The 22,742-nt window shown below is 26.0% G+C and overlaps 3 protein-coding genes and 2 non-coding genes across 10 annotated transcripts in view; 1 reads left to right on the top strand and 4 right to left on the bottom strand.

The window, feature by feature from the left end:
* The window catches only part of LOC127289102 (protein spinster), a 20,446-nt gene extending 14,289 nt beyond the window's left edge, over positions 1-6,157 (bottom strand). Inside the window, exon 1 of one of the 3 annotated variants that reach the window (XM_051316877.1) lies at positions 5,565-6,156. In XM_051316877.1, the coding sequence (XP_051172834.1) occupies positions 5,565-5,769 (205 nt within the window). In that variant the 5' untranslated portion in view covers positions 5,770-6,156. Of the gene's footprint in view, positions 1-5,564 lie in introns of all 3 variants that reach the window. The other 2 variants (XM_051316876.1, XM_051316875.1) reach the window with 2 other exon arrangements.
* Positions 409-10,102, top strand: LOC127289104 (protein lin-37 homolog). Its single transcript, XM_051316880.1, has 8 exons — positions 409-523; positions 7,188-7,396; positions 7,778-7,847; positions 7,925-8,063; positions 8,275-8,487; positions 8,663-8,846; positions 9,056-9,204; positions 9,669-10,102. Exons 3-8 carry the CDS (start codon positions 7,778-7,780, stop codon positions 9,688-9,690), a joined length of 777 nt encoding a protein of 258 aa, XP_051172837.1. The 5' UTR covers positions 409-523; positions 7,188-7,396; the 3' UTR covers positions 9,691-10,102.
* On the bottom strand, positions 3,514-3,632 carry LOC127289127 (5S ribosomal RNA). The gene has a single exon (XR_007844123.1). It is a non-coding gene; the product is annotated as a 5S ribosomal RNA (ribosomal RNA).
* Positions 9,382-22,742, bottom strand: part of LOC127289101 (ankyrin repeat domain-containing protein 13D) — a 20,082-nt gene continuing 6,721 nt past the window's right edge. For 2 of the 4 annotated variants that reach the window (XM_051316871.1, XM_051316874.1), the window contains 6 exons: positions 22,427-22,555; positions 21,972-22,122; positions 14,612-14,773; positions 14,194-14,294; positions 13,361-13,449; positions 9,382-12,368 (listed from right to left, as the gene is read on the bottom strand). In XM_051316871.1, coding sequence (XP_051172828.1) covers positions 12,128-12,368; positions 13,361-13,449; positions 14,194-14,294; positions 14,612-14,773; positions 21,972-22,122; positions 22,427-22,555 — 873 coding nt within the window. In that variant the 3' untranslated portion in view covers positions 9,382-12,127. Of the gene's footprint in view, positions 12,369-13,360; positions 13,450-14,160; positions 14,295-14,611; positions 14,774-21,971; positions 22,123-22,426; positions 22,556-22,742 lie in introns of all 4 variants that reach the window. The other 2 variants (XM_051316870.1, XM_051316872.1) reach the window with 1 other exon arrangement.
* Positions 21,478-21,598, bottom strand: LOC127289129 (U5 spliceosomal RNA). The gene has a single exon (XR_007844125.1). It is a non-coding gene; the product is annotated as a U5 spliceosomal RNA (small nuclear RNA).

Consider the following 22,742-nt stretch of genomic DNA (forward strand, 5'->3'; position numbering starts at 1 on the left):
TTATAAAAGACATCATCAGGTTTGCAAAAAAGAAGGAATATTCTTTATATGGGTTGAAACGTTTGAGACAGTCAAACAACTGTTACAAGGTTATATGATGCGATTTATTTTTATACTAATATATTTTTATGTCATTGCAAATTTAACATTCATCAAAATATTTTTATTAAAAAAAATTATTTTGCAAATTATTTTTTTAGTTCTTAACCACTGTCTGACGCGACAAATTTTAATTAATCTTTTGATTGCAATAGCAGTCAAAGTAGAAAATATATTTTTCTCTCAAAGTCTGTGTAAATAAAAAAATTAGAAGAGATCAAAAGTCATATCAATATTTATAATAAAGTCTGTCAGTTAAAGAAAATTTGAAATAAAATGAAAAATAAGAATTACATTTAGTATCATAAAAAGATTGATATCAATAAAATGTTGTTCAAATAAAAATTCGAGGATCCAGTAAAAAAAAAATTCAATGGTCGCTGGACTTAAAACTTACAAGTTTCCTTATTATTTGAAATTAAAGGTAAAATTTTAAATAAACATTTCGTTATCACTAACAATGAGTATAAATTACTGTTAGTATTCATTCACCTTTTTTCATAATTCTCCTTATAGATAAGATGCAGTTTGCAATTTTCTGTTTTTTTTTAATTACATAATAAAGTTCCACAATATTTTATATCCAATTTTCGAAGTAAATTTTTTAGAATACATTTTCCAGTTTTGTTGACACTGGTTAATAGTATTTAAAAAAATATTTAAAAATAAAATTAATGAAATAAATAAATAAGAGAGAGAGAGAGGGGGGGGGGTTAAAATTAATGAAAATCGAAATTTTTATTTTTCTGGGCCAACCTAATTAAAATAATATCTAGTCCAATCTAATTTGCAATGAATTTTGTCGGCTAATTATTATTATAGATAATTATTTTTAATATTACAATGTATAACAACACAATGAGACAATGGAATAATTCATTATTAATCGACAGTGACGTTGCGTCTTTTTGTAAGTGACTTTTTTTTGGACCTTCCGTTTGACAGATATTCGTCTAATTTGACTTTTAGAAGAGGTTTAGAATAAGCAATCGCAACTTATTTTTTGCAATTTCATGACACAATATTATAAAAACATGTAAAACTACGTTAACTTTTATTTATTTCCATTTGAAAAATATAGATGTCCTCTTGGAGGAAACAATAAATTTCTCCAATGCAATTGATTGATTTAAAACCTTTCGAGTTGAAAACTGTTTTAAATTTCTTAAATTTTTTGAAAAATTAAGAAAATTTTAATTAATTTTAGGTGTAACATATACTCTATATATGCGAATCGATTCGTTTCAATGCAAGAAATACAATTATTTCATATATAAACTTGAATTTTAATAAACACAATATTTTTTAGCTAAAATGTAAATTTTTGATTTTTTAACTTTAATTAATTCTTTAAATTTCAATAAAATCTATACTTTATTTATATCAATCGATTCGTCTTGATGTAAGGAAGACGATTATATTATATATTACCTTAAATTTTTCTATTTAAAAATTTTTTGGAAAAAAGACGAGGTAGCAAAAATGAAATTAAACACCTAAGTTTAATTAAATAACAAAATTTAATAAATAAACAAAAATAATTCTTTTTATAAAAATTTTAAAAAAACATTAAAAACGAAAGCAAAACTTTATTAATATATAACAAAATTTTAATCTATCGATTATTTATTGTTTAGAATCAAATATAATAAGAATAAAAGTATTAAGAGTATAATAATAATAATAATAATAATAAATTAATTAATTAAATAATAAAAATTATGTAAGAGAAATTCAAAATTTAAGTTTCCTAGAATTTTGAGCTCTATTAAAAAATCAATGTTTTTGTCAAAAACATGAAATTTTCAGAATTTTCTGAAATTTTAATATGTAAGATAAAATTCTTTGCAGTAAAAAAAGTTATTAAACGAAAGCTTATTTTTTATTTTATTTTATTTGCCTAATATACGGGCACTGGAATATTCCAAGTGCTAACATAATGAACTTAAAATTATGTAACAAAAATTAGTTCTAGAAAGTAAAATTAAATAAAAATATTAGGCTACATTTTATTATTATTATTATGTGTTAAATAATTGTTTAGACAAATTATTATTATAATAATTATATTATTATTTAATTATATTTAAAACTATAAAATTTTTAAATTAAAAAAAAATTATATTAATTATTATTAATTTTTTTAATGATCACGTTTAACGTAATAATTCTTCTTAATCCTTCAAAAATGAATTCTTGAGAAACAAAATTTTGGAGGAGTATTTATTAAAATAAAATATAATAAAATTGTTATAAATAATAATTAATATTATAAAATATATATAATAAATAATAAAATATTTATATTGTTAAACCATACGATTAATTTGGTTGATTTGACCGCATATTTTTCTCAACCACAAAATTTTTTTTCGGAATATATATATACATTGGTGGTACTATGGATTCTGAACGTATTTTGACGATCTGAATTCAAATCCGGATCTAATTTTGACCAAGCACGTAACAGTTTCAAGATAAATTAAAAAATCTGTCAAAAGTGGACATTTTTGCTATTATCCAATTTTTATAAAGGGGCCATACCTCCAGGAGGAAGTAAAATGTTCATGAAATAAATACAAAAAATTTATACTTCAACTTGGCAGCGGTTTTTTAATTAGTTTACTCCAACGTTTCGAAATCTAAATAATTTCCTCTTCAGAGAGTCGAAAATTAAATGTTTGTATAAATAAAATGTTAAGCATATGTTGTCAAATAATTAAATCCATATACGTTGAAGAAATATACGACATTCGAATTAAAACAACAAAATAAATAATCAACATTTTTACAAATAAATATTTATTTAATATTATTATTTATTAAGTATATAAATATATAAGCATAACACACAAACAAATCAAATGAATATAATAATGTACTTGATTATGTGCCAAAATAAATAAATAAAAATAAGAATGGTTTAAAAAATAATTAATACACAATTAAAATACATATTAAGTATCAATCAATAGTTTTGCAATTTGCAAAAAATTATTTCTAAAAATCTAAAATGTAAATCTTGAAAAATTTAATTATTTTTATAAATTCTGAATGTTACAAATTTAAATGAATTTTGTCGACAAAAAATTTTTGTTTACATTTTATTCCTTAGATGTGGAATTTTTCTATTTATTTTTTTCATAATCTTTTTTTTCTATTTATGTTTAAATTTTAATTTTAGTTCTAATGTTTCTTATTTAAATTTATTTAATTATTTTTTATGTAGTAATAGTAGTATTTTATTTTTGTATACTATGTACATAGTTTTTACATTTTTAAATCCCTTACATAAATATAAATAATTTTTAATTTAAATTTAATAACAAAAAAACAAAAAGAAAATTTATTCCCGGTTAATTATTTTCTATTTAAACATGAAAAAATGTAATTAAAAAAAAAGTTAAAAAAAAATGTCAACATTACGTGGTATTCCCAAGCGGTCACCCATCCAAGTACTAACCGCGCTCAACGTTGCTTAACTTAAGTGATCGGACGAGAACTTGTTTTTTCAACGTGAAATGAACGTTGACGAATATTTTGGTTTAAAAATCACTTGAGTATTGACAATTGGGGCGTGGTCTAATTTTTGGGTAAACTGAGATTTTTATAATATTTCAAACTTATAAATATTATTTTAGAAAAATTTTAATAATTCAAGGCAATTTCAAAATTTTAAAGGTGAATAATAAACATGAAGCACATGATTATTCCAAAAAATTAATTAAGTACAATTTTCAATTTAAAGAATTAGATAAAATTATTTTTTAGATGAATTTTTATTTTTCGAATTAGCCTTTAATAGAATTTCTTTCTAAGGTATTTCTCTTGCTAATTACAAGTATTCATTAAAAAAAAATTATATTTTCTATTTGAAATTTGAATAAAAAATTGCTATAATCTTCCCTTCTATTATTCGGATGAAGGTTTATTTTTTTTTAATTTAAAAAAAAATGTAAGAAATAATTCTATTCCAGAACATTTTTTTCCAAAAAAAAAATTATTAAATAATAATTGTGTTTGGAGAATATCAATTTATTTTAAGAAAGGCCACAAAAAATGAAACACACCAAAAAAAATACACAAATTATCAATTTATTGTTCTGTTATCAAAAACAAATAGAATTAAAACATAAATTATAATAATTGAGCTTTTTCAAAAGAACAAAGATAACCCTCTGGAAGGTCGATAATGGTCCCTTGCAGGGATAACTACACTCAGAAGGGCCCACAAGGGAGAGACTTAGTACATTTGTACATAAAAGGGACCTTGCCAGAGTGTTATGCACTTTTCGTTATTGTATAAATTCAGCAATATTGTAAGAAAAACTCAGTACTTAAAAAACGTAATTGATTGAGAATACTCTTGTAGGAGTTGCAACTTTTGCGAGGAGTTAACTAGTACTTAGGCAAAAGCGAACTGAGCGGTCGATTTGAGAAAAAGGGCCTTATCCTTTACTCAATGTACAAAATGTGAGAAAAGAGGGGGAAAAGCAAAGTTTTCTGTAATATTTTAGTTTCCGTGTTTTAGGAAGAAACTTGCAAACGTGATGAGATGCGCCCGCCAGGGTCGATTGCAGGCAATATCATAAAAAAAGGGCTGCGCTCGGCCCTGGCCAGCACATGCTAAACCCATGTTTTGCAGTTTTCCATAGACTTTTGTTAGTTAGACTTATGTATAAAAAAAAAGAAAAGAGAAAGTTTCAAACACCGTGAGAAAATCGGTTTTTACTTAAACTTTTGAGTTTTTCAAATTCATAACATTTAGAAAATTCGTAAGAGAATGATTTTTTGGCTTAATCTTTTAAATCTATCTTTAAACAAATTGCGAGAATCTTTTGAACGGCTAAATGAATTTTATTATTTTAGTAAAAATTTTCAAATCACGAACTAGGTAGTTTAAAAAAACTAACTTCTATTAAAAAATAAAAAAAACAAGGTTATTTATTTTTTTTTATATTTAGATTAAATTTTCTCCATTGTGTACTTATTACAAAGTTTTACAATTTTTTCCCCCGAAAACTTAAGAAACTAATAGTGAATATAAATAGTAATATGTTTTTTTATAATATTTATAAAATATAAAAACATAAATTAACATTTTTTTTAATTTTATAGAATTTCGTTTTTAAATACATAAATAAAATCGGTATTAAAATGATGCAATAATATTTCATAAAGAAACAGTTTGTAAACAGCAACTTTATTTTTCATATTTTTTTTCGTCATAAGTGACGTTGAAATTGAATTTTTTTTTTTAAATACAAATTTCTTATCTCTATTATTATTGTTGAAGTACGTCAGTGATTAAAAGAGTACAATTATTTTTAATAACCATACATATATAAATTTTAAAAGATTGAGGTTATGTTAGTTTACTTATGGGAAAAAATGTAAAATATCATTGAAATACAAAAAAGAAAAATTTTAAAACTATATTAAAATAATATAAAAAATATAATTACCAGCAATAGTAAATCTGTCCATGTAATTGATTAAATTGACGTAGCACAAAATAAGAACGGTGATCCATTCTTTTAGAGAAATAGTTCTACTTTCAATAGTATTTGTTGAATTTTTAATTTCCCTCGACGATGAGGAGATTTCCTGTTCGGCGTTAATCATTAGTTGTTGATTGGAAACTGTTGGACGTATTCTAACTTCGTCCATAATATTTTATTTGAAATATACGCGCACTCTAACCTTAAAAAAATATATATACACACGAAATATATTTTTTTTGTATTAAGAACAAAAAAGCCCCCGGTATTTATTTCATCACTTTATCGACGATTCCATAAGTGAAAAATGTTTTCTGTCATTATTTTAAAAGAATAGAAGAAACAATAAACAGAATAATATATTAATCGCATCTGTATGATGCATTGACATGCATCACTGCCGCCGGGGAGCTAATCACACCACTTTATTTCGACGAACCAAATGCAAGTTTCAATCCCCAACACATGCGCAGTTTATATTAGATACATACATATGTATTGTATTGTCCACATGTGTATAAAGAAAGGTATGTATTTATTTTAGATTCCGCTTATAAAGGCGCTTGTATACCTCACCGATCCCGAGTATACTTCCGTCGTGTACCATTGGAGTAAAAGAGACACAATTATCTTTTGTCTCTTTTACTCCAATGCTGCACGACGATAGAATACTCGGGATCGGTGAGGTATACAAGCGCCTTAAGGAAAAGAACCGGCATTTCTCGAAAGTCTGAAACGCCCAAAGTATATAGATACTTGTGCTGTTAACCGTTATAAACGATTATTCACTGAATTATAATAAAACAACTAATTTTTCTGAAAATTAAATTCATTTTTTCATTTGATAAAACTGCAAAAAAATCGATAGTCAGAATTAAGAAACCACTCATTTTTTGATGAATGAAAAACCTCTTGAAACACAAAATTTATAAAAATAAAAATTTTTTTCTATTTATATCGTAGGAAAGAAGTAAATTACTAGTAAGCAATAGCGTGTAATTTTTTGTCTGAAAAAATGCATGCCTTCAAAGTTATACCAAAAAAAAATTCTAAAAATATAATTTTTTTATTAAAAAAATAATTTTTCAAATTTCATTCATTTTAAAACCCCATTTTTCAAATTTTTTTCAGTACAACTTTTGATGGCTTGCATTTTTTCAGAAGAAAAATTGCACAACATAAATAATAATAATGATAATAAAAAATTAAAAATTATTACGAAAAAACACCTTTAAAATAAGTACAAGAACATTAAAGACCTTTTATTATTTTAAGAGTAATTCAAATTTATTACTAAAACATTGAAAAATATTTTTTTTGAGAAGCAATAAAAAACTTGTTTTTCTTTTCCACTTATATTACTGAAAAAACGCTAATCAAATATTATTTTTAATTTAAAACGTTTTTAATTTTTAACGTAATTCAAGAAGTGAAATTACATTTCTGGGCCATATGAAAAATAATTTCAAGCTGGTTCTATAACGACTACAGTGAGTAAAAAAAGGACAACGATACTAAACTTCTCTCTCTCTCTTTCTCTTAAGTTACGTGCAACTTCTCAATCCTGCTCAATATTTCACATTTCAGATTGTATTTCGTAGGGGTAACGTAATTGCGGGTACTAAGTTGATCGTAACTACACAACCGTGGATTCTAATAATATAAACATAACCTAATAGTATTTAATGCATCTGATGTTTATAAATCGACGCTGTTCAAAAAACTAATACTTTAAACTATTTTTGCTTTTGCTGTCTGCAATTACTTTATTAAGTAATTAAAAAAAGCGCTAAAAGGTAAAAATTTATTTCACTATTAGAATTTCTATGTAGTTAATGATAATTCAAATCAAAATATCTTTATTTTCTTTATTCATTTTAATCGTTTTAATCATCTAAAATGTCTAGTATAAAATTTACGGAAATAAAAAATAGAATATTTAAGCTTTCTTTTGACATAAATTTTGTCAAAATCAGAGACAACGTGTATATCAGCCATTTTTAATTTCGGTCAAATGAAAATTCGATAATTTAATAATTCGTACAAATAAAGTTTCGACGAAATAAAAAATGGTGCTAAATAATAATTGGTTTAAATAAAAACGTGTTTATTGAAAATAATAGAACATAGAAATAGAAATTTGAGATTTTAATTATTATTATTATTATTAATTCTAGATGGGGAAAAAGAAAAATATGCAATTGGTTGTTCCAAGTCCTATGAAAATAGAAGTGAAAGATGAAATTGGTAATAACGAATATTTACTGCAATTTAGAAAACAATTTGTTTGATTCTATGTTGTTATTTTATTTTTTATTATTTAGGTGACAATGATGTAAGCGTCGCTAGAGATAGATTGAAAGGTGCTCTTCGGGAAATATTACATCACAGCGATTCTGCTTCCTCTGCTGACTCAAGTGAAGAAACTTCCTCGCAAGATTACAAGCCTAATTATCGAAGAATGTGAGTTAAATTATTTTCAATTTTCGAATTAAAATTTGGCACATTTTGTTTACACGAATGACAATTTTGCTAATTTCAAATTCGCTTAAATTAACATTTTTTAAAAGTTAAAAGTCCTGTAAAGAAAATAAATGTCAAATAAAAATTCGGTTTTATTTTACTCTATTAAAAATCCTTGAACAATAATTTTTTTGAACTAATATTAAAACAGGGATTCTTCGTTTCGTACAAAAATGAGTCTTCATAATCGTAAATTGAAAAGACGTCGTCAAATGCAAATGGATCCTGCATTTCATCACACTTACGTCATGAAACTTTTCGATCGAAGTGTTGATCTCGCTCAATTTCGTGAGGACACACCACTTTATCCAATTTGCCGAGCTTGGATGGCAAATCAGCCACGAAATCCACATTTGGTTCCAAAGTAAGATATTGCATTTCAATTTTGCAAACTCATAATTCGAAGAAATAAAATTCGGCTCAATGAAAAATAAATCTAATGAATTTATTTAATTAATTTTTAGAACTTGTTCGTATGCTTTCCGTTTTCTTAGTCCCAAAATTTTTAAGAAATTAAATTTTTTGTTTTCTTTGCCTAGAGTTCGATCGCCAAGTCCAGAAATAGTAAATGAAATTAATCCCGATGATACCATGTATGATTCAAATGGAGAATTACTGGAAGTTTTCAGTCTACCGGAACCATCAATGAGCGAGGAAGCGTTTCCGAAAAACAGAATTCCTTCTCCTGTTCCATTAGAGAAGGAGGAACTTAATTTGGACTATGTACGAAAACATACTCTTTTTTCAATTTTTATTTACTCTTCTCTTTTTAATCTTTTTCTATTTCTGCTGTCCAAAGTAAAAGCCTTTTTACGCTTTTTCGCATAGGTGAAAATCGTTTGGTCAAATCTATCGACTTTCAAAATTATAAAATAATATAATAAAAATGAAATTTTCGACAATTTTATACAAGTTTTCTTTTTCTTTCGTAGGATGGACAAACACTGAAATCAAAAGAAACTCTCATGAAAGAACATAAAGAACATTGGAGTGCATTGAGAAAAAAATGGCATCAACAAGCACACAAAAATGAACAACGTTTCGACAAAAGTGCCCATATACTTGGTACCATTTTCAAAAAGTATGTATTTATTTTTATTTATCTATTAGGAACAAAATTTTTTTTTTAAACAACAAGTGGAAAAAAGTCCAATCTTTTATTTCCCTAAAAAAACACTATCACTTTAAAAAGTTTAAAATGATTAAATTTATTATTAACGATTTAAGGAATTTAAAGACGAATAAAAATACACATAAGTATATTTTCAATGTAAATGTATTTTTTCTTTATTAAAAGAAATAAATGAAAAATGTTTCCTACTTTTGGAATGAGATTGTAATGAACATTTTTTTTACAATCATCTTACATAAAACATAATCTTTCGAAACATAGGCTGAAAATATATTAATATTGAAGATAATAATAATAATAATAATAATAATAATAAATTGTAACATTTTTTTAATAATTATAATAATAATACTAATAATAATAATTATAATATCGTCATCATCATCTTTAACAATGAAACATAATTGTTTCAGGGCTCAATCGGAGTACGAATAAGGACTCTCGCTGCAGTCAGTTTTATTATTATTTTTTTTGTGTTTATCGAAGAAAGTTTTATACAAATATACCACATCAGTAGGAAATTCACCCTAAGGACGCCCTTCGATGTACCGCCTAATAATAATAGGAACACTAATCGCGTATATAAAGTTTTATAAAATAGGAGACTCATTGGAGAAAAGAGGCGAATAAATATATGACCATTCCTTATTTTAAGGCAAGAGTACAATATGTCTTAGTTATTTTTTTTCTTTTTTATCAAATGTCAAAATTGCTTATTTCTCTTATTATAATTATTAGTTTATAAGTCTTTTTATTTTGTTCCTTATTCGGACGTCCCTGGGTTATTTACACTTTCAGGTTATAAGAATTTTCATTTATTATAATAATAAGTTCAACACTAAAAAGACTTGTTTCTTTCTTTATTTAATAGAAAATTTTCTTTTCCTTTTTATTATTCTTATTATGATTTCTACACTATTGGTAAAAAATTGTGTCATCATTTTTTTGATGAATAAAAAACATTTTAAAACAACATGTAAGGAGACTAAACATTTTTTCTCATTTTTTAAAAAATTATAGAATTATGAGAAGAATAAGAACTGAAATAAGTAATTTTATTTATTTATTTGAAAGTCGGCGAAGTCCACAAAGTTTATGATCAACGATTGAAAATAAAAATATTTTTCATTCGAAAAATAATAATTAATTTTTTAAAAAAAAATGTTATTCTCCTGACATTTTGTGTTTTAAGATATTTTTGATTGATTAAAAATAGATGATCGCAAAATACCGACCGTTAGTGTATTTTATTTTAAATTGCATCACTAGCTTAGAGAACATTTTTGAAACACGATTTATTTTATTAAAATTATTCTTTATTTATTTTATTAATTTATAGGTATATAATTTAATTTGAAAATTCGACTAAAAAATAATTATTTCTAATCAAATACTTTTAAAAAAATCTGAAATTTTCAAAAATTCATACCTCGTGAACGACTTAATAAAGAAATTAGAAAAAAAAATTCTGCAATTTTTTTTGTCAATTACAAAAAGTAAAAAAAAATTAGCCATATGTGCGATTCCAAGTGAGATTTTGACTTTTTCGGAGTAGGTTAACCGATTGCAATGAAACTTTGGAATTTTGTTATATATAGTAAGACTAATCTTTAACGTAAATTTCAGCCTAAAATATTTGTTAGTTTACGAGATTTGCAATAATAACAAAAAATTTAAAACTGCTATATCTTCCGTTCTAATAAACGGATTGAGGTCTACTTTTTTTTAAAATGTCAAGGAAAATGAGAGGAATAAATCTCTTTCAGAACATTTTTTTATAATTTTACAACTAAAAAAATTATTAAATAATAATTGAATAACTTTCGCGCGACTAACTAAAATTCAATCACTTAAACGCTAAAATGATCTTACCTGTGTTTTCTTTAATGTTCCAAAGGATTTTTATTGTAAATGTAAGTTTAACTTAAGAAATTTTATTAATTTATTAGTATAAACAATTGAGATTTCTGCTAGTTGACGTGCAGACGACATTGCGCACGCAGCATTCTCACATAGCCAACTGACGTGATTCGTGGACTAAATTGGCTATGTGAGAATGCTGCGTGCGCAATGTCGTCTGCACGTCAACTAGCAGAAATCTCAATTGTTTATACTAATAAATTAATAAAATTTCTTAAGTTAAACTTACATTTACAATAAAAATCCTTTGGAACATTAAAGAAAACACAGGTAAGATGTTTAGTTTAGTTGTAAAATTATAAAAAAATGTTCTGAAAGAGATTTATTCCTCTCATTTTCCTTGACATTTTAAAAAAAAGTAGACCTCAATCCGTTTATTAGAACGGAAGATATAGCAATTTTTTAATTTTTTGTTATTATTGCAAATCTCGTAAACTAACAAATATTTTAGGCTGAAATTTACGTTAAAGATTAGTCTTACTATATATAACAAAATTCCAAAGTTTCATTGCAATCGGTTAACCTACTCCGAAAAAGTCAAAATCTCACTTGGAATCGCACATATACAAAAATATAAAAGTCGACGATATTTTGAAATGGCCATTTAGAGAATTTTTAATAAACTAAATTGTATTTTAAAAATACTCTACAAAGCGATAGTTGTTTTTTTCTCTTACTAGTGATGGTCTAAAATAGAATTCTCCGATTTTTTATATTTTCATTTCTCCTTTCAATGAAATGAAATTCTTGAAAATTGCAGTCTCGCCTCAATTCTCGTCAATGAGGGACGGGGAAGGTCTGTCTACACCAATTATACACAGAGAGAAAGGATCTCCATTCTGAACACTTTTTTCATTTTCATTGCAGGAAGATTTTAGATTTCGTAATAATTAATAAACGAATTTGTTGATATATCGCGCGTGTGTTTTGTTTCTTTTCTTTTGTGTTTGTTTCACTTGTCAGTGAGCGAAAGTTCTAGAACTTGACGGAAAGTTTCCTCTTCAACAAGTCGCCGTTGTTCCTCTTCAAGTTGTTGTTGTTCAGAGAGCCTAAGGGCAATTTCTAACTGTTCAGCGGCACCTTCAAATGCGGCGGCTTCTCTGGGTTCTTGTTCTGATGGTAAAACTCTCGCTTCATCGTTACCCATGTAGTCTGATGTTTCACGATAAAGTTCTAAACTCGCTTGAATTGCTCTGCATCGAGGAAATAGAGTTTTACATTTTTTCGTTTAATATTCATTTAACGATAGATTTATTTTCAATTTTTCTTTAATATTCTCTTAACGATAGGGAGGAAAGAGGCGCATAAATAGGCACTAAAAAAATTAATTAGGATCCATTATATTTCACCTAAGGTCGTTCTACTTTTAGCAAAATTCTATAATTCGTAAAAATCATTTTTTATAGCTATGGAATATATTTTTAACAATTATTTCAACCGAATTAAAATTTTCATTTCTTTAAAAATTATTAACTTAAAGAATTTCTATTTAAATTTAAACGAATCTTGATATTACAGAACTTTTACTTTTAAGCATTTTAAAATATTCCATCAAAGTGATAAAATTCGTTGAAATAAAAAGTTTGCCTTTAAAAAATGTGATATAGTCGAAATTCTGTTGAATTTGTTTAAATAGAAATTTCTCTCCTGTATGAAAATTTTAACTAATTAATTTTTTAGGGCTTATTCATGAGTTTCTCTTTAAAGACCGAAAAAAATCAGACTTTTCCTTCTTCTTTTTTTTCATTGAAAAGAAAAAGGCTTGGCGAAATTAATTTATTTATCAATTAAAATTTAAATATACTTTAAATTCTGAAATTAATATCAATTTTATTGGAAAAATTATAAATATTCTTAGAAAACCAATAATAGAGAAGAAATGAATAAGATAATTTTTTAGAACCAGAAAAAATCTCGCCCTTTTCTAATCATTTTCATTTTTTCCTTTTTCTACTGGGAAGAAAAGGTTTTTTTGTGTAAAACGCACCTTTCTATGTGTGAGATAATTGACAGCAAAGAAACCATGCAAAACGAATAGAATTAAGAATAATTATGAATTAAGGGAATTAATTTTTAAAAAATAAAGGTAAACAAAAAAAATAAATAAAAAACAAAAGAAGTGTGTGTTTTTGTCAATTAATACTATTAATTAATTTTTTTTTTTTAATGAAAAGGATCAAAATACCTTTGAAGTTGTTTTTCCTCTTCGGCAGAAATGCTTGGAGTTGAAGGTCGCGAAGGTTTTTGAACATTTAGCGCTTCCCAAATATCCACCTTGTGAAAAATGATGAATTGTTTTTTAAAAAACGAAAAATTAATGCGTTATTAAGTGATGCAATTTTAATTTAAAGCGATGTAGTGTGGGACAGAATGATAAAACTTTTAGGGGACAATTAATCCTATGGACTAGACAATTTTTTTTTAATACTTAGAGAAAAATAAAATAAGGACAAAAAAATATCTTCCAAATTTTTTTAAACTTCGTTTTTTCACTTTACCCCACTGTATAATATGGAGACATTTTTTTGAAATCTACAATTTATAAAATAATAATATAGTGGCAGGAAAAAAAATCTAATATTTTAAGATAATTGCTTCAGGACAATCTCTATTAAAAAGTTAATACTGTAAAAATCAGAATTTCTCAAAAGGATCATATAAACTTTTTTTACATTTTTTTACTACATTATTCTTTATTTGTAATTTTATTTTAGTTTTATTTGTTTAGATATTTAATTTTATAAAAGTAAATTTATTTATTTTTGATTCGTAGGATCTTTTATTATTTTTAAAAGAATAGAACTTACTAAAAAAATTGTATTGTACGTAGGAGCATTCAATTTGTGGTATTAACTTTTTTTTTGTTGAAATTGTCATGTCGCTTGATAGAAAGCTTAAGAGAAATACAAAAAACTTACGCGTTAAGAAATAATTAATAAAACAACAAAAATAATATTGATGAGAACTACTTAGCTAAAAATCTACCTTTTTCTTTAAATTCGAATATCCTCCTCCTACCTCGTCTCTTTCACTTCCAGCTTCAATGAGACTTTGCTGAATAGCAAACTGAAGTAAATCGTCTTCTTCCTCGACGCTAAATTGTGTTCGAACTTCTGCACCTGTATCAAAAAATAAAAATTATTTTTTTTAGTCTTAAACACTGCTTAATTCAGGAAGAGTAATAAACATTATTTTTTTATTAATTAATTAATAATTTCACAATACAAATCAATCATTAAAAATAATTAAATTCATTAAAATTTCATTTAAATAAAGTTAATAATGTTTTGTACATTTTTTTTTAAATTAAAATATTTTCATATTCAATTATTTTGTGAATTTAATTACATTGATATAGATATATTTTTCATATAATTATTAAATCTTTTCGGTAATTATTTTATTAGACATGAATTAAAAAATAAAAGTAACATACCTAATTTAACATATCCTGGTGGTGCTTGAAAGCAAATGTCGTCCACAATACAAGTCATTCTATTCATTTCCTGTAGTCGACTAACATTTGAAATCTCTTGATCCATACCAAAAATATTTCCAAATGTTATTCTCGCGTTTAAAATATGGAAGAGCGGAATTTCTGCAAAAAAAATTTACATCCTAAAAACAATTGTAACTATTTTTTTTCAAAAATTATTAATTTAAATATTATTATTATTATTAATTTTTAATTGATTTTGTGTTAAATAAATAAATAAATTAAAGTTTAAAGCTTTAGTTAGAAATTTATTTATTTATTTAAATTGTACACGGGTTTACAAAATTTTACCCTTTATAAAGTAAAAAGAAAAAAAAACATACATATGTATATAATTTTTTAAGAACAATAATAACAAAAGCAATTGGCGTTATATAAAAAAAAGAAAATAATAAGAAAGCGTGATCATTCAAATCATTACAAGCAGAAATATATAAAGTAAATAAAAAACTGAAATAATAAATTTTTATTTTTATATACATACTTTGACTTTTTCTTTTGTGTATATACATACATACATAAAGTAAATAAAAAAATATTTAATATTTAAAATATCTTTTTTTTAATGATTTAAATTATAAAAAAAAAATGTCAACATTACGCGGTATTCCCAAGCGGTCACCCATCCAAGTACTAACCGCGCTCAACGTTGCTTAACTTAAGTGATCGGACGAGAACTTGTTTTTTTTTTTTTTTTGCGTTTGTATCGTTTATTTATTGCCAAAATCAATAATAGTACAAGGTTTCACAATAAACAATGAATTCATTTTACATTATTTTACAGGACTTACTGGCTAATACAATTGCTCTCGAAGTCGCATACAATATTTTATGCCCACGAATGCATATATGAGTTGAATATTTTTCGCTTCTAACACATATTATTTATTTTTAATTCCCGAGAGAATTATACCATTTGAAATATTTTTTCGATCAGAAAGGGCTTAATAAAACTGATCATTCATACATTTTATTTTATTTTAAGAATAATAATAAAAATAAATTAAAAACCTGAATAAACTATATTATTTATAATAATGAATTTTAACAATAACAAGGAAGAAAGGAAAAAAAAAAAAAGTAAATCTAAACTAACTTATAATCTAAGAGTATTTACATGTGTTAATCGATGATTTTCTTTTACAGATAAAGAGTTATAATTTTTAAAGTACAGAATTAATAATTGATGACAATAGTGTAACTAGTATGTTAATTTATTTCCTAATACATTAATTTATGATAAATTTAAATTTATTATGACAAGATTCTTATATTAGTCGTCTAACCAAAAATATTTTTTGATGTTTTGTCTGTGTTTGTCTTTCATTTCTTTATTTGTTGTAAATGTCTTAAATCGCCATTCATCATTTGGTATTTGTGTATCTAAGTGTTTTTCGTAAAGGAAGGATTTTTTCCTAGCATTTCTGTTATAATGGTATATTACTGGAGCACCATGAGTGTCCTGTATATATCCATTCTTGTCTAGGTAGGTAAATGCTTCAGGTGGGACAAAATTAGTTTTTATTACGTTTTCAAAATAGTTATCATTTGGGTAACAGATTGAATGAATGAGGCTGTTGTCAGTTACTTTGCGAGTATTTGCAAAGTAATTTCTTGTTTTTTTAATTATTTGTGTATCAATTTTATTAATGTTGGCTAAATTGTAAATAACTTTACTTGATATGTATTTCTGGAAGTTTGATTCAGGTGATCTATATTTTCCTAGACATACTCTTATACACTTTCTCTCAAATAATCTGATTTTTTCCATAATGGATGCGCTTAAATTGTACCAAATAGGGCATGCATATGTTAATATCGGTCTTATGAATAACATATAACAGTTGATTTTTATTTTATAGTGTAGGTGTTTATTATAAAATAATCTTTTTAATTTGTTAAAAACTATTTTTGCATTTTCTAACTGTGTGTTAATGTGTTTTATAAAATTGAGTTTATGGTCTATATTAAGTCCTAAATATTTTACAATTGTTTTATTTGGTACTGGTTCACCGTCGTCTTTCTTTTCTTTTATTTGGAAATTTTTCCAGTTTTTTCTAACATTGCGGTTTGTTTCTGAAAGGGGAGTTCTAAAGAATATGGTTTCGCATTTGGAGACGTTTACTTTTAGTTTCCACGTGTAAAGATAATATTGAACATTCTCAAAAAGCTCTTGCAGTATTTTTTGTATTTTTGTGACTTTTTTACCTATAACGTAAATTATCATATCATCTGCAAATGCGATTCCTTTTTTATTTTCGTCTATATTTATATCATACATTTTTAGTATTTCATAAATATAGATGTTAAATAATATCGGTGATAGAACTGTTCCTTGTTGGAGGCCGTTTTTTACTAGAAATTCCTTTTTTAATGTTATGTTACCATCCGTTATTATGAAACTTTTGTTTGTTATCATGTTTTTTAACAATTTTATTAGATGTTTAGGAAAGGAATTTTTTAATAGTTTAAATATTAATCCATTAGACCAAACAGTATCAAAAGCTTTTTCAAGATCAATTAAACAAGCTCCTACGTATTTTTTATTGTTAAGGGCTTGGGTGATATCTGATGTCAATTTGTTAATTGCGTGTATTGTGGAATGTTTGTTTCTAAAACCGTATTGCTGTTCTGGTATAATATTTTTTTCCGCACATATTAGTATTAGGGAATCTTTTACTATTTTTTCAAATACTTTACTAATATTAGGAAGAAGAGTTATGGGTCTGAAGTCACTTGGTTCTGTACTATTTTTCCCTTTTTTTGGTATAGGAATAAGTTTTGACTTTTTCCAGTCATTTGGGAAATGACTGTTGTTAAGTAAATTATTAAAGAGAATACAGTAATCCTCTATGATTGTTGGTGTTAGGTGTTTCAATACAATATTTGGGATTTCGTCAATGCCTGCTGATTTTTTATTATTTAAATTTCTAAAAATTTTTAGTAATTTGTATCCTGAGGTAAAGTAATTCGGAAGTATTTCGTTTAACAAATGCGTGTCATTTGCTTTTAAGTTATTATTGAAATTTACTATTGTGTTATTGTTTATTTTATCATTTTCAATTTCTTGTTCTAAAGTGACAATTTTTTTATGAATGATTTTATTTAGTCCGTCCCTCCCGTAATTAGAAAATTTCGTGTGTGTGTTTTTAAAATGTGTACCTATTATTTTAAGTTTATCTTCGTTATTGCTAATTATGTATTTATTATTATTATCAGTTGGTAAGTTTTGAGCAGGTACCTCTGAGTCTTGTAGCAGGGGTGTATTTTGATTGTCAATTTTAAGTTGTGGTATCGAAACTTTTCCTTTTGTTCTAAATAATTTGTTTACTTGAGGAAACATATTTTTTGGATCGTTTGCGGGAATGTTTTTAATTTTTTCTCTCCAATAATCATTTATAGAGTTAATGAATTCTTGTTTTAAAAGAGCTTTTAAAGATATTAATTTATTTTTTAAAAAATTTAATTCTCTGTTATTATGATTTTGAAAGTTTTTATATATATTATTTATTTTCGTTACTATTGTACTTTTTGCTTTTTGAATTCTTTTTATGACAGATGTTTGGTAAATTTCCATGGAGTTTTTACTTTTAATTTTTGGTAGTGAGTTGTTCATTGCACTTGTTATACATTCATTCATATCTTTTAGATATTTGTCTATTTCATCATTTGATAGGTTTCTATTAAAGGGTATGTTAATGTTATAATTTTGGTTTAGTTGATTCGTAAACTTTTCCCAATTGGCTTGTCTGTAATTAAATTTATGATCATGGGTAGCTTTTTCGAGAATAAAATCAGTTTGTGAGTCATAAGAAACATTTAGTCGTATTGCATTGTGGTCACTGTCATATTGTAGAGTTTCAAGTTTGTCCATGTTGTTATATTTTTGTACGTTGAGTCTAGAGTCTAGTATTCCTAAGTCTAGGTATGAGTTTCCTCTAGGGAATGAAGGGAGACTTGGAGTGTATAATTTTAATTTGTAATTTATTTCATTGTCGTCTAACCATTTACGTAAAAATGTTCCCCTAGTGTTAGAATTTTCATTTAACCAACTAGTGTGTTTAGCATTTAAATCACCTGTTATTATAAAAAAATTGTCACAATCGCTCAGATTAAGTATTTGGAATAATTTATCAATTTCTTGATTAAAGCATAATCTATTTCCATATGCAGCGTAGGCTGATATAATGAAAAGCTTTTGATTGTTAGGCAATGGGATTTTTATAATAACTGTTTCTAAATTTTGGAACTGTTCTATCTCGGATATAATTATCTGTTTGAATTTAAGTTCTTTTCTTATGAGAATTGCTACTCCTCCGCCTATTGTTGCATTTGGTCTATCTCTTCTAATTACTGTATAATTTTTAAAATCTATTTTGTGTATTGGATTTAGTCTAGTTTCACTTAGGGTTAATATATCTGGTTTATGTTTTTTTATGAAATTTAATAGGTTATTTCGTCTTTCATTTGATATAATTGAGTTGACGTTTATAGATATTATTTTTAAATTTTTTACGGCAATGGTATTTGTTGTGTTGAAGTTTGTGTTTTTATCCATTATGAACAGAATCAGTTAAAAGTGTATAGAGATTATTAATTCTTTCGCTGTTTTGTTGAACTAATTGTGTGATTTGGAGTATTTGATTGGTTAGTTTGTTTAAACTTTCTTGTAAATTTTGTGTATTATTTAATGTTTGTTGCTTGTTGTTTATTGGTTGTTGTGTGTTTGTATTATTATTTTCTGTGTTTTGCAGTGTACCTTTTTGCAAAATATTTGAGTAACTTGATTCTGATGTTGTGAAATTGTTGTACATTCTTTCTTTTGCAATTCTATTTTTTCTAATCGTCTCTAATTTTTCATGCATTCTACGCTTCAGTTCTATTTGTTTTTTGCATCCCCTAAAAGAAGCTGGATGGCCGTATTCTTTACATGTCACGCAATATACATTCTCTCTTTCGTTAACATTCGTGGGTTCCGGAAGTTTACAATTGCCCGGCGTATGATTTTCGCTACATTTCACGCATCTATAATCTAAATTACAATTCGAAGCTACATGTCCCAATCTTTGACATTTTTTGCATTGTATACTGTCACTTTTTTTTAGTTTTTCCCATCTGATTACTTGGTAATTGACATATTTAATTTTATGTAATAAATTTGTTTGGCTATTTGGAGCCAATTGTACTAGATAAAAAGGTAAGATTTTATTTTCCTTTTGGGATTTAAATGTTGTGAATCTTGAAACTTTTTCAAATTGGATGTTTTCTGTATTATGTGATTTTAGAATTACCAATAATTCCGCGGGATCTATACTGGGGTCTAGACCTTTTAAAAGAAAAGATTTTACTTTTTCTTCTTTCAATGTATAGGTAAAAAATTTAGAACTCGTAGCTTCGAGTTGTGCTTTCGCATTTTTAAAATCTACTACATTTTCTGTATACAAAGAATGTTTATCTTTATTAATTCTTTTTATGTGAAAATGTTCGGTTTTTAAATGTTCTTTTACAAGGCTTACCGTTGTTGTTTGGTCTTGTCCATATATTATTATCGGTGGTGGTTTACCTGCCGTACCCTTGCTGTTGGTCGAGTTGGTTGTTTTATTGGCTGCAATTTGGTGTTGAACGTTGAGCTTTTTATTGCTTCCGGTGACAATAGGATTAGATGAAGTAGATGGGGAATTTGTTTTTCCATTTTCTGCATTTTTTGGGTCTTTATGGTGTTGGGAAAAACCCGTTTTCAATTCATCTGTTGATTTTGTATTCACTGGCTGAATATCTGTTTCCATTTCATTGTCGTCGTTTTTATTGTGCATTTTTTCAAGTTTCTCTATTCTTTCAGATTGTTGCTGTATAGTTTGTAATAGTTCTTCTATCATTTTTTGTTGGGTTAAGTTGTTATTAACAATTTCTTGATATTTTTGTGTTGAGATTTCCATGATGTTAGGCATTTTTCCTTCTGTAATTAATGGTGTCACTTGATTTTTTTCACTGGATGTGAGTGTTGATTTCTTATCTGGACTAATGGTTGGTTTATCATACGGCTTTTGAATTTCCGTTTTCTTTGAATTAATTTTTTGTGCTTTTAATTGCGAAGGTTTCAGGTTTTTGCCCGATGGCGGTGTTTGTGATGGCTTCAGTAATACTTCACTTTTTACCATGTTTGGATTTTGCTGAGGGAGTATTGTTGAATTGGCATTCAATATATAATGGGGGGGTTGGCCCCCTTTTTCACTGTTAATGTTTATTATATCACTATCACTTTTTGAGTTTGAACTGCGCGGGATACCGGCATTTATCGTTCGCGCGGGCGCGAAACTCGGCCTATGGGCCGCGGCCGTGATGGCGGGCTATTTAAACTTTCGTCTTTTATAAATTTTGGTACTTGGGTTCGGAGAGCTCGCTCTACCTGCTCCAAAGAGACAACTTATCCCTTCGATGGTTCGAAAGGTTCTGACGAGAACTTGTTTTTTTCAACGTGAAATGAACGTTGACGAATATTTTAGATTATGATTCACTCTAATGGATTTTCTCTTCAATATTACATTAAAGGGTGTTATAATTAATTACAATTCTTTTTTAAGTTAGTTTTTGAATATAAAATAAATTTTTTTTTAAATTTTCAATATATTTAAAATATAAATATTAATTTTTTTTTTTTACTTTATTTAGTGTAATTTATTTTATTTTTATTAATTTCTAAAATTTTCTAAGAAGAATAAAAGGAAAAATATTTCCTCAATACAAGAGAAATTTTCTACTAACAAATATTATTACTGCAAAGAAATTTACTTTTTGAAATAGTTTATGGCCCAACTTTCGTCAGGCACGAAAAAAATTAGTCAATTAGACTCATCATTTGTTCCCCTCCACGGAAATCTTTAGTAAAAGGCGAAAGATTTATTCGTATTTTGAAGGGAAACCAGAGGTGACGATTGTGACTCACTGCTGCCTTTTTATATACCTCGAGGGTGTGTCTCTCCTTCGAGAGAACAATTTTTCGACATCTGTCGATGCGAAACAGAACTAATAATTTCAAACTCGTCTCCAATTGGCCGTTAAAATTACCCTAAGAATTATGGCGCGAAATCCTTCTAATGAAAATCTAAGGAAAATTCTTCTTTCCTAATCAATCATTCTTTCTGAATTTATTGACTCCTCTGATTTGTGTCAATAATATTTTTTTTAAAGAAAAGTAACAACAAATTAAAAAAAAATTAAAAGATGTTCCTCTTCACAGTAAACAGAAATTAATAAATAAAAATTTCAAGCTAGTATAATAAATTTTATAAATAATATTTACCAATTTTCACGGGGAATCCAGCAGGCAATTGCATTTGGATAAAGTCTTTCAGTTTGGCAAAATGAGAACTAGATATTGCCATAAGATCCACAATTGGCATTATTTGTTCCTGAAGACTAAGTGGATAATCTTCACAAAGCCATAAAGTTGCCTAAAATAAAAACCACATAGGTAAGCATACAAATTTTTAATTTGTACACAACCTGAACTGAATACTTGTTTATTTTTTATTTTTGTTTATTGAAATAAATAAATAATAAATAAATTTCAAATAAATTAAAATAAATAATTGGTCCGAAGACAATCAAAATATTTTTAAAAAATTTATAAAAATTTGAAAATGTATGTATAAAATGTATAAAAGCTCTTAAAGAATAAAAAATTGAGCATTAAACATTAATTAAAAATAAACAATGGAAAATTAATATACGAATTAGAAAAACTATAAATCTTACTTTGAACTTTTGTATCTTTGTGTTAACTTCCTTCGGCCTGCCAATATCTCTGCCATTTAAATTGACATTTGGATCGAAATATTCTTCGGCCGTGATATTGGAGGGATTTCCAACATTAGTAAATTCTTCCTGAAAAGAAAAAAAAATCCACTAATTAATTAATGTTCATTTTGGTCAAATTTATATTCTATACAATTTCTCTTTATTCAACTTTTTATTTTAAAAAAAATTCTAATTTCAACAAATTTTAATTCAGCATAATTCTTATTTAATAGAAATTTCAGTGCTTCGAACTTTTAAATGCTAGAATTTTCAA

The sequence above is a fragment of the Leptopilina boulardi genome, unplaced genomic scaffold, assembly GCF_019393585.1.
Source record: "Leptopilina boulardi isolate dan_hultmark-lab unplaced genomic scaffold, ZJU_Lbou_2.1 LbouV2_399, whole genome shotgun sequence".
Classification (NCBI taxonomy): Eukaryota; Metazoa; Arthropoda; class Insecta; order Hymenoptera; family Figitidae; genus Leptopilina; species Leptopilina boulardi.

Coding starts and splice junctions, on each gene's coding strand:
- LOC127289104 (XM_051316880.1), top strand. CDS start 7,778: ATGGGGAAAAAGAAAAATATGCAATTGGTTGTTCCAAGTCCTATGAAA. Junction 8,064..8,274: donor AAGCCTAATTATCGAAGAAT/GTGAGTTAAATT, acceptor ATATTAAAACAG/GGATTCTTCGTTTCGTACAA. Junction 8,488..8,662: donor AATCCACATTTGGTTCCAAA/GTAAGATATTGC, acceptor TTCTTTGCCTAG/AGTTCGATCGCCAAGTCCAG.